The 15312-nt window shown below is 33.6% G+C and overlaps 2 protein-coding genes across 4 annotated transcripts in view; one reads left to right on the top strand and one right to left on the bottom strand.

The window, feature by feature from the left end:
- The window catches only part of LOC111452537 (transmembrane protein 45B-like), a 4472-nt gene extending 4081 nt beyond the window's left edge, over positions 1-391 (bottom strand). For all 3 annotated transcript variants that reach the window (XM_023093328.1, XM_023093320.1, XM_023093311.1), the window contains exon 1: positions 93-391. The gene's annotated coding sequence lies outside the window, so the exon portion shown is untranslated. The remainder of the gene's footprint in view (positions 1-92) is intronic.
- A 2802-nt stretch (positions 392-3193) lies between these two features.
- LOC111452511 (protein ENHANCED DISEASE RESISTANCE 2) lies at positions 3194-15253 on the top strand. The gene is made up of 22 exons (XM_023093283.1): positions 3194-3865; positions 4066-4140; positions 5082-5135; positions 5397-5462; positions 5813-5916; positions 6859-6926; positions 7021-7137; positions 7293-7333; positions 7425-7525; positions 8810-8905; positions 9476-9540; positions 9630-9701; positions 9810-9965; positions 10717-10952; positions 11088-11127; positions 11222-11376; positions 11496-11597; positions 13536-13580; positions 13678-13818; positions 14202-14297; positions 14386-14487; positions 15117-15253. The coding sequence occupies exons 1-22, from the start codon at positions 3725-3727 to the stop codon at positions 15225-15227; spliced, it is 2184 nt and encodes a 727-aa protein (XP_022949051.1). The 5' UTR covers positions 3194-3724; the 3' UTR covers positions 15228-15253.
- The last annotated feature ends 59 nt before the right edge of the window (positions 15254-15312 follow it).

Below are 15312 nucleotides of genomic sequence, written 5' to 3'. Positions count from 1 at the left end.
AAAAAAAAAAAAAAAAAAAAAAAAAAAAAGCGATGTCGAGAAACGAAAATGATGAAAGAATCAAGTGGTAATGATAAGTGTAAAGCACTCACGATTGCATAATAAGGAGATTGAAGGACGATCCCACCATGCGAGGCCGTGTTTGTTGCAGAAGAACAGCGCTTTAACGAACCCCGAGAAAGGCTTTGGCAAAGGAAGAGAGAGAGAGAGTCGGGTGTGGAAAGTGGCGTTGACGATGGCGGCAAGGCGGAGATCTGATTCCTGGTTGTGCCGTTCCTCCCTAAATTTAACTAATTTTTGTTCTTCGGTCAGAGGATTAGTTTCAAACTTCTATTTGTTTGATCCAGAGTTCGAGAGTGTGTTTTTCAGTCTACACATATTTTAGTCTTTAATTTAAATTATGGTGTTAGAATATATATATATATATTGTTCATAAACATTTTACTAGTTTTTTTTTATTTTTTATTTATTTTTTTTTACATTTCTATAATAGAAAATTATATTATAAAATATAAATTAGACCAAAAAAAAAAACATTATATATTTTTATTATGGAAAACCCGACCTCGGAATCCTCGTCCCAATCCCCGCAATAACAAATGAAAAATTTTTAAGGAGATGAAAATAAGAGAGGATAAGTATGGAAATGCAAAGGTTTTCCGTTCCTGCTTCAACCCCATAGACATCTCTGCAAATTTAACTAATAACTCAAAAATAAATAATTTAATATATATATATATATATGTTTTTTTTTTTGAAAAATGATATATTTTAAAAAAAATTTAATTTAGTTCTACATGTATATGAGACAATTAAATTTTGTTTGATTAAAAATTTATAAGCTTTTCTTATTTTTATATATATATATATATATATATATATATATTTCTCCTTACTCGTACCCTTTGTCTCGGTTATATAAGTAGTTGTTGCTTACTTACCTTTAACTTATAACATTATTTCCTTTTAAATTGTTTTCAACTTATTTTCTGACTCACATTTTTTTAAATATTTATCTCAAATGTGACTTGAGGCTCAAACATACGCTGACATTGTTTGCATCATCCAAATTTCAATGACTGACTTATTTGTTGGGATTGAGTAATTGTGACAACGTATTTTCTCGCTCACATTTTCTAAAAATTTATCTCAAATGTGACTTGATGTTCAAGCATACGCTGACATTATCCACCCAGTCCAAATTTCCATGACCGACTTATTCGCTAAGATTGAGCAATTGTGACAAGTAGTACAAGTATCATATTAGGTAAATTTATCGTGAAAATCATGGATTAAAAAAAATAATACATAAAACAAAATTATTCTAAATATATATATATAGATAAATAAGTGGCCACACGTATTATTGTTTTACTCTAAAGTCCGAACTGATTTTTTTTTTTTTTTTGGAAAAATATTATATCATGAATATAATGTGATGTTTGGGACGACAATGAAGTTGGTAGAGTATCAATCACTTTATGTCACAATCGTGTTGGTTTTAAAAGGAAAAAGTTTTATATTTTTTTCTTTATAACTTTTATATCAAATCACATAATTATTATTTATAATAAATAGATTAAATTAATAAAAATCTCCTTCAATTTATTTAAAATTATAAATACAAAAGGAGAGTCGTGATTTCTCACTTATAAATACATGATTTTTCACTAAATTAACCAATGTGGGACTCACTCCCAATAATCCTCTAATCCTCTGATACTCAAATATTACAAAAAAAATCAACAATAATTTATTAGGCAAAATTATAAAATTATTTATAAAATATCTAAATTAGATGGTAATCGGAAATTCGCGAATTAATAAAATAAATTTAAATAGGTGTATTTATACTTTCACGGAAGCCGTCAAAATTTGGTTCCTTCCGGTATAACGCCTTGACAGATTCAAAGTCCATATAATTTTTTAAAGTCAAATTAATTTTCTCCCCAAATTATTAAATTATTTAGTTTGCATTTAAGCATTTATAATATAAAATAAGAAAAAATATATATTTGGCCCCAAATTGTGTGTTTAATTGCATTTGAGTCCCTCAATATTGAAACTCATAAAATTTACATTTAATTTCATTTCAGTCCCTCGCCACTTTCTATCATTTAATGCTTAGAGTGAATTGAAATAATAACACTTACCTTATTTATAAATTAAGTCAAAAATTGATTAATCTCTCCTTCACCACGCAATTAAACTTAAATTTGATAAATTAGGCAACCTAATTCTACTTAAATTAGTCGAATCATAATAATTTAGATAAAAAACGTCACGTTTGAGTCTTGTCATTAAACAATTGAAGCATATAAATTAACTGAATAATATCTTAAAAAAAATATAAAGACTAAATATAATATTTTAAAAATATAACGACTAATTAGATGAAACCCTAAATAAAAAAATTTAAAATCAAAATTCAATGTAATTAAAAGTTTATTTTTTATTTATAAATGATATGATCTAAGAAGTAAAAATTATTTAAATAATATATTTTTTTACTTCAACCACATATTCAAATTTATAAGATATAAAGATTCAAATGTCTGACCTCTAGATTCAAAACATATGTATGTGTAAGTTATTATTATTTTTAATTAAAAAATATTTATATATTTAAATTTTAAAAATAATATTATTTATGTTATAATTTGATTTGAAATTAGTCACCAATGACTTATCTTCCCTAATGTTATTATTTACCCTAAAATGTTCCAATTTCATAACCGACGCTGCACGTGCGAGGCAGGCGATACACAACGAGGCATAAAATATACATCGTGACCAAAATGCCCTTCTCGGACAACAACTAAGCGACATAGTAGGTGAGTTGAAGGAGGGTGTTTCAGTCATTTCAAATACAGTGGACTTTTTTTTCCCTTGAATGCCGGGGCTTCCTGAGAAAGTCTTTTTTAATTTTTTTTAAAATTTTTTATTTTAATATAACACAAATTTTGTATTTGTTTGTGTCTAAGCGGGCCCACAACAACCGAGATGCATCTTACAAAAGTTAACCCCCTCACCCGTCGCCACCTCGATTTAAAAATATTTGGATTTCGTCACGGCGCCAAGTCCCTGTTATCATCACCCTTTATCTCCGTCACCGTCCAATCGGATTTCTCCACGTGTCAGACTTACTCCCATCACCCCTTCCCTTTTTTCCACTTACGTGGGATCCCTCGCCCTCATTCCATCAGAATCTTTAGTCGCATTCCCAATCGTCCGATCTCTCTCTCTCTCTCTCCACCACTTTCGAGATGTCGCCGTTTCTCCGATCCCGGTGCTCCGACCGCTCGTCGGACCGCCCTACAGTTCCTCTCTGAAAGTCAATTTTCTTTTATTCCGTCCTTTGAATTTTTCTCTCTCTCTCTTCGTAAGGGAGAATGATTTGATTTGTTGTCTTTACTGGTAAGACAATTTCCAAAAGTGAATTTGTGAGGAATTTGGAATCGAGGTTGAGAATTTTCAAAGTTCTTGTCCTTTCCATGCCGGACGACTGAATCTGCGTTTTCGATTGCTTACCTTTGCAATTCTCGGCGTTGCGATGACCGATCAAGTCACTTAAGCTGTCACTGATATTGTGGAAGCAAGGATTGTTTTCTGAGCTTCCGAATCTGCAAGACTGTGCATACTCTATCTGATTATTTCCTATATTCATTTTTATTAACCTGTGGAAGGAATTGATCTGGCACAAATCAGGTTTGCTGTCAAAGGTATGTCGTCGAAGGTTGTGTATGAAGGTTGGATGGTGCGGTATGGCCGGCGGAAGATCGGCAGGTCCTTCATTCATATGCGGTACTTCGTGCTTGAATCTCGGTTGCTTGCGTATTATAAGAAGAAGCCTCAGGATAATCAAGTAGGTGTTGTGTGATTAACTACAGTAATTTCAATTTTTGGTGTTCGACTGACGTTGTAGCATATTCATAGAAGATATAACTATGCAGGAATGGCTAGATTACGTCACATGCATGTTTAATATTCATCTGCATTCTTGCATTTTTTTTTTGGATCGAAATGCATTTCTTACGTGCCTGTTTTATGATCTTCCCGACGCAGGTTCCAATTAAGACCATGCTAATAGATGGGAACTGCAGAGTGGAGGATCGTGGCTTGAAGACGCACCATGGTCATGTTAGTTGTTTCATACTACTATTTTTCTTTCTTTAGCTATGTATTGTCTTGTGATCATGAGGACACGCTATTTATTTGCTTGTGCTGAACCAAACAGACTATTTACGACTTCGAATGTAGCCAACTAACGTGTTGTACTTCAGTTATTTACTGTTGCAACAAGTAGTTTCTATTGCCAAGGCAGAATTTGCTGCAAATGAGGACTAAAAATCTCAGTTGTCTTGCTTTGTATTTTTCTTCTAGGTAGGGGTTTGCGATTGTTTGTAGTTTTGTATTCTATAGTGCATTTGTTCACAATTTAGGATCACGATGCTCAGAAATCCCACGATGGAACCAAAAAAAGAAAAAAGAGCATCTGATAATTCATTAAAGCTTTTGCCACTGTTTTAGATTCCTGTTTAGGTGTCTTTGTTGATTGTTAAATACATTGTATAATGCAATTATTGAAGGCAGAGTGTGAGTCTTATAATTTTCCATATAACCAGTGAATGAAGCTAAGTTATGCTAATCTCTTCTTATTGCTGGTATGGTTTGGCATTCTAATATGATCTTTTGTGCTTGTTGCGTCAGAAAAGCCTAGGAAGTAGATATCTAACGAGCCAGTGAGAATTTGCCTCGACATTTTTTCTTCTTGTTTCTCAGTGCTTATTTTCTTTTTTTCCTTTCTTGTACCTAATGTTCATTGTACAACTAGACGACCTTGCGCATAATTTGACCTTCCAATTGTCAATTACTAACATAGTTAAGCTTGTTGGCTGAGTTAATGACAAGTATGTATTTCAAATCAGATCACCAACCATTTCGCCCTGTGATTTCATAGTTCTTAATTTTTTATCCTCTTAATTTTTGTTTTATTTTGTGTAATGTGACGAATGGTGCTAGCAGGCCTTAATTGTGTAGTACTTTAATGATCAATTTCAACTCCCATTTTGATGTTGTAGATGGTTTACGTCTTGTCTGTTTACAACAAGAAAGAGAAGTACCATCGAATTACGGTTTGTACCTACTTCCAGTCACTTGATAGATGAAGATTGTATGATTTGTTTACCATCTTCTTAGCGTTGATAATCAACATATGAATAAATTCAGCTACTGGTTTTCTCCCATATTTTATTTTATAAGGTTATTGATTGTTATTTCAAGGATATGGGTGGGGGTGGCATAACATAATTTGAATGTTGCACGGTACTTTTGGGGCTTCCCATTTTCTATGTTTTTCATTAGAATCATTACATGATGTTGAGGAAATTTTGCAGATGGCGGCCTTCAATATCCAAGAAGCATTATTATGGAAGGAGAAAATAGAGCTTGTCATTGATCTGGTAGTTTTCAAAATTTCTTTACTTCTTTTCCAACATTAACTCCAATTAGTTTGTATAATGATGAAGACCTTAATATTATCGAACAGTTATTCTCCTCTTGTCAGGTAGAATATCCTCTTACATTATTTTCTTAATGTCTTGGATATTACCATAATGTTATATTAGTTGGGAGTATGTTGAAACCCAAACGACAATCTACTTATTTTATTTTAGTTTCTTTTGTCTTTTTGGGGCACTGGTTCTCATATCCATTATTTGCCCCTTGATTAAACATTCATGGTGCTTATTTCTATGATTTCTAAATCGCATGAACTGATGAATTTGATCTCATTTGCATGTTGATATGTAAGCACCAAGGCTCACAAGTTCCAAACGGGAACAAATTTGTATCTTTTGAATATAAATCTGGGATGGATAATGGGAGAACTGCTTCCTCCTCCGACCATGAAAGCCAGTGAGTACATTTTCTTTATACACCCCCCCAAAATTAAAATAATAATAATAATAATAATAATAATTTTGATGTAAGAATTTCTTGTCATATTCTTGATAAATATGAATGTGGTTTCTGGTAGTGCTTAAGTAGCGTTGAACTCATTTTACTTATTAAGACAATTCCTGTGACTAATTGATGTCCTTTGCATTCTCTCCCCACAATAAGTCTCTAAAATATATTTGCCATTATTATCCATTTGTTATGTTGAAAAAAAGAAAAGATAGAAGAGTTTTGGCCTTGTTATGGGTATACTTTAGAAATAATGCTGGACTAATAAATTACTATAGTTGGTTTCTACACTTGTTAATTGTGAAACTGAAAGATAAAAATAAGTATGGACTAAATAATGGATAACTGACCATTGTCCCTTTCATTTCCCTTCATTACTTTTGTTCAGTCTACCAGTCATTTCATTGGATTCATCTGAATTAAATTCGCCACTTTCCTTAGCATGTCTCTAGGTCCTGTTTGGATACGAGTTAAGTCATTCATAGTCACAACTTATGATAGTACATTGGAGTATCTCCAGTTGAGAATGCTGTTACTGAGAATAATTAGGATTTCCCTGGCCATTAGAACTGAGGGTTATAAGCTTTACTATTATGTGTATATAGGAAATGGTTATCTGTTGAATTGACTTGATAATTTGATGCTGTATTTGTATAATGTCTTTTCTATTACATAATTTAAATATGTACCACATTAGAAACTTGTTCTCTCTTTGACATTTTCTACTACATTCTTTTATGTTGTTTTAACATCCTAAACATGTTTATTGAGTATTCGTTTTATATAAATGTTTCCATTTCCTTTTGGAAAATTTTACCAGTTACATGTCTATTTCTGCTCAATGGACATTTTTCGTGAGACATAACTTCTTTATTTCTGAAATATTACCAGGATCAGTGCACAGGAAGATGAGGACGATACTCATCCAAATTTACTGCGAAGGACAACTATTGGAAATGGTCTGTAAATTATACTTTTCCTTCTCAGTTTTCTTTTCCTTTCATATTTGGGTAACTCATCTCTTTAAATTCATTGTCATGTAATGTGTGGCAGGACCGCCAGAGTCAGTATTTGACTGGACCAGGGAAATAGATTCAGATTTTTCAAATCAGAATGCCAATAGTCAAGCTTTTTCGCGGAAGCATTGGCGTCTAGTTCAGTGCCAAAATGGTCAGCAATTTGTTTTATTTGTGTCATAGTCTGTATATCAAAGTTGGTATAATAGAAGGGTTGCTCGCAGAATTGCATATGAAATTTCATGTTCGTTGTACTATAAATGAATTTGACAAATCATTTTGAGGTTTTCTCAATTTGGTTATTGACAGGACTTCGCATATTTGAAGAGCTTGTGGAAGTTGACTACCTGGTGAGTTTTTCCTCTTTATTAACACACATGAGCAGATTTTCTAGTAGATTACTTCGTAGTAAGTACGACCATATATAAATTCTTTTTGTAGCCGAGGAGCTATAGTAGGGCAATGAAAGCTGTTGGTGTAGTGGAGGCTACTTGTGAGGAAATCTTTGAACTTGTCATGAGCATGGATGGAACACGGTTTGAGTAGGTGTTCCCCTTTTCAATTTGAGACACTTGTAGGCTTAGTGTAAAAGTTTTATTTTGTTTATTGATATCTTTCTTTGATGAAAAAATGTTAGCACTTTTAAAATTGATTATAAGTGACAATTTTGTATCTAACAAAATACTATTCTAAATACATTGAATTCAGATGTTACATAAAAGCTAATTTTATTTTATGTCTTGTGCATGAGCAAATGAGTCTTAACACTTGTATATTGAAGCCTACTCTCTAAGTTGTATTGCTTAGCCTACTATAATTTGTGTGACGAGGTGTGGGTTGCAACTTCACATCCTCTGAATCATCAATCTACTACCATGAAATCAACGATTCAAGAAGCGTGTATTTGGGAATTGGCTTTCAAATCTGCATGGATGGAACTTGTTTCAATTCTTTAAGAATGTACTGAGTTGTAAAAAATAAGATCTGGAAGAGAAAAAACATGAAAGGCCAACAGTGGAGTATCTTCTTGTGAAAAGAGAAGGGAACAATCCATCCTCAAGATTAAAATCACCTTTTAATAGAATTTCCTGGGACCTGGGTTCCTAAAACCAGAGCCTTATGTTGAAATTTCTAGTGTTTCTATGGGCATTTCTAGTTATAATGAAGCATCCCGAGTAATCCTAGGATCTTGAATACATCCTTGGAATAAATTCAAGCCCAAACAACTAAACAAGTGCTTCCCTCACCCGTTCTCACTCAATCTTTAAACCACCTTTCACTAACAATCACTCTATATATAGCCCTTTACTAACGAACTTTTTAGTTAACGACCAATATTCCCTCATATCCTAATAATACTTCTGAAGTTTATTCTAGTAGTATTCCTAACATATTCCACTATTGAAGATGTCTCAGGAACTTGTAGGATAGCTCCCTTAATTACAGCCCAACAATTTTGGGCAAGAACACCATATTGCTTGTACTTTATTCAATGCACCCATATTCCACTATTGAACATATTCCACTATTGAAGATGTCTCAGAAACTTGTAGGATAGCTCCCTTAATTACAGCCCAACAATTTTGGTCAAGAACACCATATTGCTTGTACTTTATTCAATGCACCCATATGTAAAATGCCTTTGAAACGTTAATATCAAGGCTTTCAATTAGCACTTTTCTTTGAAGGATCATCACAACACTAGTTAACGGCCTTGATTATGACAACTAGTGTTTCAAATGTTTATATCAAGGCCTAAGTTGTGACTTCCTGCAGCCTACTTCAAATGATTGTGCTTCTCATAGTTTTGTTTTTGTATATGGTAGGTGGGACTGCAGTTTCCAATATGGTAGCCTAGTTGAAGAGGTGGATGGACATACGGCAATACTCTACCACAGGCTCCAGCTAGACTGGTTTCCAATGTAATATGCCCCTCAATAGTGTGATTACTATGTTTTCATATCAGAAAAAGCTAGTGTCTATTTGCCAATTTTGCATACAAAGATTTCACATGCATAATTACAATCACATGTAAATTAATCACATTGAAACTTTTATAATAGACACGTTTAAATCCTCGACAATAACCATTCTGGGATGTGATTTCTATGCATTGGTTGCACTTGTTTTATTCTTTCCTATAATCACTATTAACCTGCCAAAGTTGCTTCTGTTATCTAATTGTTTCTTGAATGTTTCTACGTGCATATATTCAACATCCATCTAAAAAACTTCTTGCCAAAGCTTATCAATTGTTTGATGAATAAGAGAGAAGTTGCAATTGTTTTCAATCATGATTATCGTTTTTGCACAGAATGTCATAAGTTCTTGCCAATTGTTTCAGAGCATTTCTTTTGGTAAATCAGTCTGCATTACATGCCCTTTGTTGTTTTATGAGAGTAACTATTTTTTATTATAATAAGTTGGAAATGGCGCAAAGTTTTCTCTCTTGGTGTTCCTTTTCCTACTGTCAGTTTCCCTTTCTGTTACAGGTTTGTATGGCCTCGTGACCTCTGCTATGTGCGTTATTGGCGGCGTAATGATGATGGAAGTTACGGTTAGTATTTGGATGGTCAACTCTTGTTTGTTGTGCTGACTAGGAATGAAATTACCTTTCTAATTTCTATTCCTCTTGGTGTCATGTAGTGGTATTATTTCGCTCAAGGGAGCATGAGAACTGTGGTCCACAACCAGGGCATGTGCGGGCCCATATTGAGAGTGAGTTTTCAAACATTTTCATTTAGGATTGAAAATTTGAAGGATAGAACTGTTTGACTATGAGTTCCCATATGCCATCTCAACTGCCTTTTCTTCTGATTTTCTAAGGTGGTGGATTCAACATTTCACCTCTGAAACCTCGAAATGGGAAGCCAAGAACTCAAGTGCAGCATCTCATGCAGATTGATCTGAAAGGATGGGGCGTGGGCTACTTGTCCTCATTTCAGCAACATTGTCTCTTGCAGATGTTAAATAGTGTTGCCGGTAGGTTGTTCTTCTAGCTCTTGCTCGCACTAGTAAGTTATAAAACTGCATTGTTACAACCGTGATGTTTAGTTTCTGCAGCTGGCGTATGCTCAATTATTCGTCTCTTCTATCTTAAGATTTTCAATACGAAGGAAAAAAATTGACAATAAAGAAATGAGATATATGCTAAGATTTGGTGATGATATTGGAGTTAAATAAAAGAGATGTTACTTCTCTTTTACTTCTCTTTTACTTTTTGGTTGGAACTGGTGGATGATTATTGAGAACCAAAATTATAGGAATTTAATTCTGATATTTTATTTGATTAAGGTTCATAAATTAGAGGGTAGAAGATTCTTGGTAACGATTTCTTTTTTCCTGGCTATTATCTGGTGCATTTGGGAATAAAGAAACAATAGAACTGTAAAGATAAGACTGAAGTATTTATACCTGGCAGAAAGTACATCTTCTATCTTTGTAGCTATTTGGTGATAATTCGTTCTTTTGTGTTTTAGATGATGGCTTCCTCTTGCCGTCTGTAATGGTTGATAGGGGTTCTATTGCTTATTGAGCTTTGTCTTTCTCTTTTTACTCTAAGACTAATATATTGCGGTGGAGATTGACCATTCCAAATTCCATCATGTTCCTAAAGTTTTTTGGTATTATCAAAGCAGATTTAGGTGGAATGGGATTGGCGCTAATGGGTGCTATATTACTTCTTTATGGAAATCATGCAGTCTTCTTTTTCTTCTTTTTTTCACTTGGATAGGGCTGCGCGAATGGTTTGCACAAACAGACGAAAGGAATGCTCCTCCGAGAATACCAGTTATGGTAAATATGGCTTCAACTTCAGTTACCACACAGAAGAGCCTGAAAATGCAGGGGTCCAGTGTCCATGCTAGCTCTTCTATCGACCAAATGACTGCTGCAAATAGAAATTCTGTGATGTTGGATGAATATTCTGAAGAAGATGAAGAATTTCAAATACCTGACTGTGAACAAGAGGTACAAGTTGCAGCGAAATTCATTGTAAAGCTTTTACTATTTAATTTTTTAAATAATGAATTATTATTATAATGATTGTTTTATTTTATTTTATTTTTTCATATTTCTCCCTTGTAATAACTGTTTAATGTTTAGGTGTCCCCAAATGAGCAGGAGAATGATGTCAAGAAAGCAGGTAAAAGTTTTTTGAACATCAGTATTCTTGCGTTATTGAGGACAAATACTTGCATAGTAGTGCTGATTTAATTTAACATTTTGATGAATATAAGCCTTGGAAGAAGAATCAACAGATCGAATTGATTTCTCCAGTTTCTCGGGAAGTGTAAGGCATGATGATCGCGATGGTTCTCGAGACTGCTGGAGAATTTCTGATGGGAACAACTTCAGAGTTCGTAGCAAGACCTTTTGTTTCGATAAGACTAAGGTTCTTTGAACTTTTTCTGTTGCCTTACTCTAGGATATTTTTCTGGATCTGTTTCCATTTCCTAAAGGTCGATCTTGTTCAGAGAACACTCATGTTCGTGCTTAATGTTGTTTTTGAAGGTTCCAGCTGGGAAGCATTTAATGGATCTGGTTACTGTTGATTGGCTGAAAGACACAAAAAGAATGGACCACGTTGCCAGGCGGCAAGGCTGTGCAGCTCAAGTAAGTTCTTTATAGCTCCAATACTTCATCTTTTCTTTTCTTTTCCCTGGCAAAAAAGAAGGCGGGTACTTTTTGGATTACAAATTTACTCATGGAGAGATAGAACTTCTGTCGTATCTATAGGATCAATTCAAACGAGTCACACTCATCTTCCTGAAATACAGAAAAAAAGAAATTCTACAATCGTACTGCCAAAAAAGAGTGGGCTAAAAAGTGAAAACCTACCTACTTTACACTTCACTTTTTATTGAAAAGTTATTTAGGTGTTCTTGTGAATCAAATCTAATTGCTTGGAAGAATTATAAATCTCCAAAATAATAGATAGGAATATCGCAAATAGACCCATCGCGACACCCATCAAAGGCGTAGTTCCCCACCCAGGAGCCACTTTACCATATTCCGAATTCAATGGTTTCAATAAATCCCCTACAATAGTTCGTCTTGGCCCAGATCTAGAACTATCCTCAACGGTTTGTGTAGCCATAAATAATCCTATATTTTTGTTTATTCAGTGAGATCTGTTGACTTTGTATACCATTCCGTTGTAAATAAATGATCTTATCATAGATCCATTGTGGTCTTGAAATTATATAATAATGGAAACAGCAACCCTAGTTGCCATCTCTATATCTGGTTTACTTGTAAGTTTTACTGGGTATGCCTTATATACTGCTTTTGGGCAACCCTCTCAACAACTAAGAGATCCATTCGAGGAACACGGGGACTAGTTGAAGTACTGAGCCTCACAATATTGTGAGGCTCAGTACTTCAATTGAGATAATGAGAAATCATTTCGCCTTTTTAGTTGGAACTTTAGGCGGTTCGCGAAAAAAGATAGCGAAAAAAATTATTCCTAGAGTCGAGACTAAAAGGAATGTATAAACCAATGCTTCCATAGATTTGATTTCGGTTTACAATTATAGCTTCCATACCTGTTTAGTTGGGATCTTTTTCCGGATAAAAAAAAGACCAAGATAAGAGTCAAAGAAATGAAAAGTCAGCATCTATGTCAAATCAAAAAATAAAGGAAAAAAGGAACAGAGCAATCTTGTATCAGACTAGACTCTTTTTGTAGTTGNCCCAAGAACCCAAAAAAAAAAAAAAAAAAAAAGAGGATATTTTGGAAATTACCGCCCATGATAAGCAAAACTAAAAATATTTTTGATTATCAATTGTCCTTTAATTAAATAATAATAAAAAAAAAGGTTCATGTAATTACAGAAGTCCTTACACACCGATACTCGAAGAGAGACATAGAACCCTCTCGTTCCTCTCACCCTATAAGCCTCATAAATTAGCACAAAGCTGGCAAGTGGTAGTGCAAGTTGAACAAAAACTCCTCTAACATTGAGCTACAATCTCTAGGCCAGACCCAACTAAGATCGTAAGGACTGGGAAAAAAACAGCTCCAAAACTAAACACACCTCTATTTAGACTGAAGGTAAGGAATCCAATGGCACCAACCAGATCAATACTCAAACTTCAAACCAGACTACAAGATGGAAGAAGGCTGCCAAAAATATCTATAACCCAACTCTTGTAACCGGCTTTTGTATAACCTGTAATTGAGAAGTTGAGAGGTCAAGTCGTGTGAGTTTGTCTGTCCGAAGCTACAACTTTGTCAATCTCACTAGCTACACCGAGGCTAGCATGACTTCCAAAGTTATGGTCACGGGAGGTTGGGTCATAGGCACCTCCTGATCAGGTGCCGAGCCTTGCGGCAACTCAAAAAATTAAACAAGAGAGCGAATATTACTCAATTTCTATCTTTTAAGTTATATACACACCTTGGTTTCTCATCTACTGACTGACCACTCCAAGATTTATACATGATTGTTTTCCTTTATTGGAATAAATAATCCTAAGCTCTCTATTACTTCTATTTTTGTTTATGTTTATTGGGTTAAACTTTTCATAATACTTTTTTCGTTTCTTTAGGTCGCTTCAGAAAAAGGTCTTTTCTCTATCGTCATAAATGTGCAAGTAAGTTCTATCTTCATTTGAATTCAAAGAGGAAACAAACACTCAGTTCTATGATGAGTTTTTTGATGGTCAAGATAAGATAATGCTGTCTGTTTAGGTACCGGGTTCGACGCACTACAGTATGGTATTTTATTTTGTGACGAAGGAACTAACTCCTGGATCGCTTTTGCAACGTTTTGTTGATGGCGATGATGAATTCCGCAACAGTAGGTTAAAACTCATTCCATCAGTGCCCAAGGTATATATATATATATCTTCATCATGGAATGCGCAGGTCAAAATTTCAAATTTTCATGGAACCTAGCAGCAGATTTTTCTGAACAAAAATGTTTCTTCTAAATTCTAGAAACTAAAGTTTTTTTAGATTTTAGGAATTTCCAAAACATTTTTATTATATGATCAAACACCGTTAAAATGTTGAAAAATATTTCACTGAACTAAAACTACTTCTCATCCTCTCAAACTAATTTTATTTTTAATCAATTATTGAATTTGAATGTTTATACTAATCTATCAATAATTTTTAGCTGGCGTATTTGAATGTTTTCAAAGATATTATAAGATTCCATTTGTTGTTATTTATTTTGTAAATTAAAAATATGAAGAAAAAATAAAATGCAGGGTTCATGGATTGTTCGGCAAAGTGTTGGAAGCACTCCATGCTTATTGGGAAAAGCAGTTGATTGCAACTATATTCGAGGCCCCAAGTATTTAGAAGTATGAAACCATTAATAATGTGTACTTCGTCAGTAGAGATGCTATTTTTTCGATCACATAAATAATATTCTGATAACCCTTGGCGCAGGTGGATGTTGATATTGGCTCTTCGACAGTTGCTAATGGAGTTTTGGGACTTGTCATTGGTGTGATTACAACATTGGTGGTTGACATGGCTTTCCTCATACAGGTTTGTTTTCAATACTTTGCAAACGTTCATTCTATGTCCCTTACTTTTGATACACCATCGGAGTTATGTTTGATACAAAAGTAACCGTACGGCCCAATAAACGGTTATTTGTTTTTAAAAAATTTAACCAACGTGTTTGATAATTTTTATAATTTTTATGATAAGTTTAAAAATTCAACTTGAATTTATTAAGATGTTTTACCTTTTAATAAAAATTATATTATAATAGAAATTATTTATTAAAAATTCTTTGATAGGAATATTTTATATATATATGAAAGAATGTGGGGAAATTCTTTTTGAAGAACTTGATCCCCACAAATTTCTAGAAAATTTCTGTTGCTATTCTTACAAAACAAAAATAAATGGGAAATTTTTAAAAGATGGGTAAGTTTATTGAAGATTTTAGAAACAAATTTTATGGATGAAATTTAGAAATGAAATGATTGAGATAGAAAGATTAGAGAGAAGATATTTTTAGAAACTTGAAAGTATTTTAAAATTGACGTACAATTCTAAAAATGATTTTACCAAAATTAAAATAATTAATGAAGAAAAAAGAAAGGGTAGATATGATTTTTGAAAGCAGATTTTTAATTTGAAATTTTGGTGGTGTTCAAAAAATGTAGGGAAATACAACAGAAGAATTACCGGAGAGATTACTTGGAGCAGTGCGAATGTCACATATTCAGCTCTCCTCTGCCATACCCGCTAACTTGGATTCTTATCCTTCTGATTGATTCATTTTCAATGAATTGCTTCTGCTTCTGCTTCTGCTTCTACACACGAACATCATTTCTCCACCCTTTTTTTTTTTTTTTTTGG

Source organism: Cucurbita moschata, unplaced genomic scaffold (assembly GCF_002738365.1).
Source record: "Cucurbita moschata cultivar Rifu unplaced genomic scaffold, Cmos_1.0 Cmo_Scf00001, whole genome shotgun sequence".
NCBI lineage: Eukaryota > Viridiplantae > Streptophyta > Magnoliopsida > Cucurbitales > Cucurbitaceae > Cucurbita > Cucurbita moschata.
This window is presented reverse-complemented; position numbering and strand designations above follow the sequence as displayed.

What these genes read in the sequence shown, in the direction of transcription:
- LOC111452511 (XM_023093283.1), top strand. Translation starts at nt 3,725, where the DNA reads ATGTCGTCGAAGGTTGTGTATGAAGGTTGGATGGTGCGGTATGGCCGG. An exon ending in AAGGACAACTATTGGAAATG is followed by an intron (nt 6,927 to 7,020) that starts GTCTGTAAATTA and finishes AATGTGTGGCAG; the next exon opens with GACCGCCAGAGTCAGTATTT. An exon ending in CTATCGTCATAAATGTGCAA is followed by an intron (nt 13,581 to 13,677) that starts GTAAGTTCTATC and finishes CTGTCTGTTTAG; the next exon opens with GTACCGGGTTCGACGCACTA.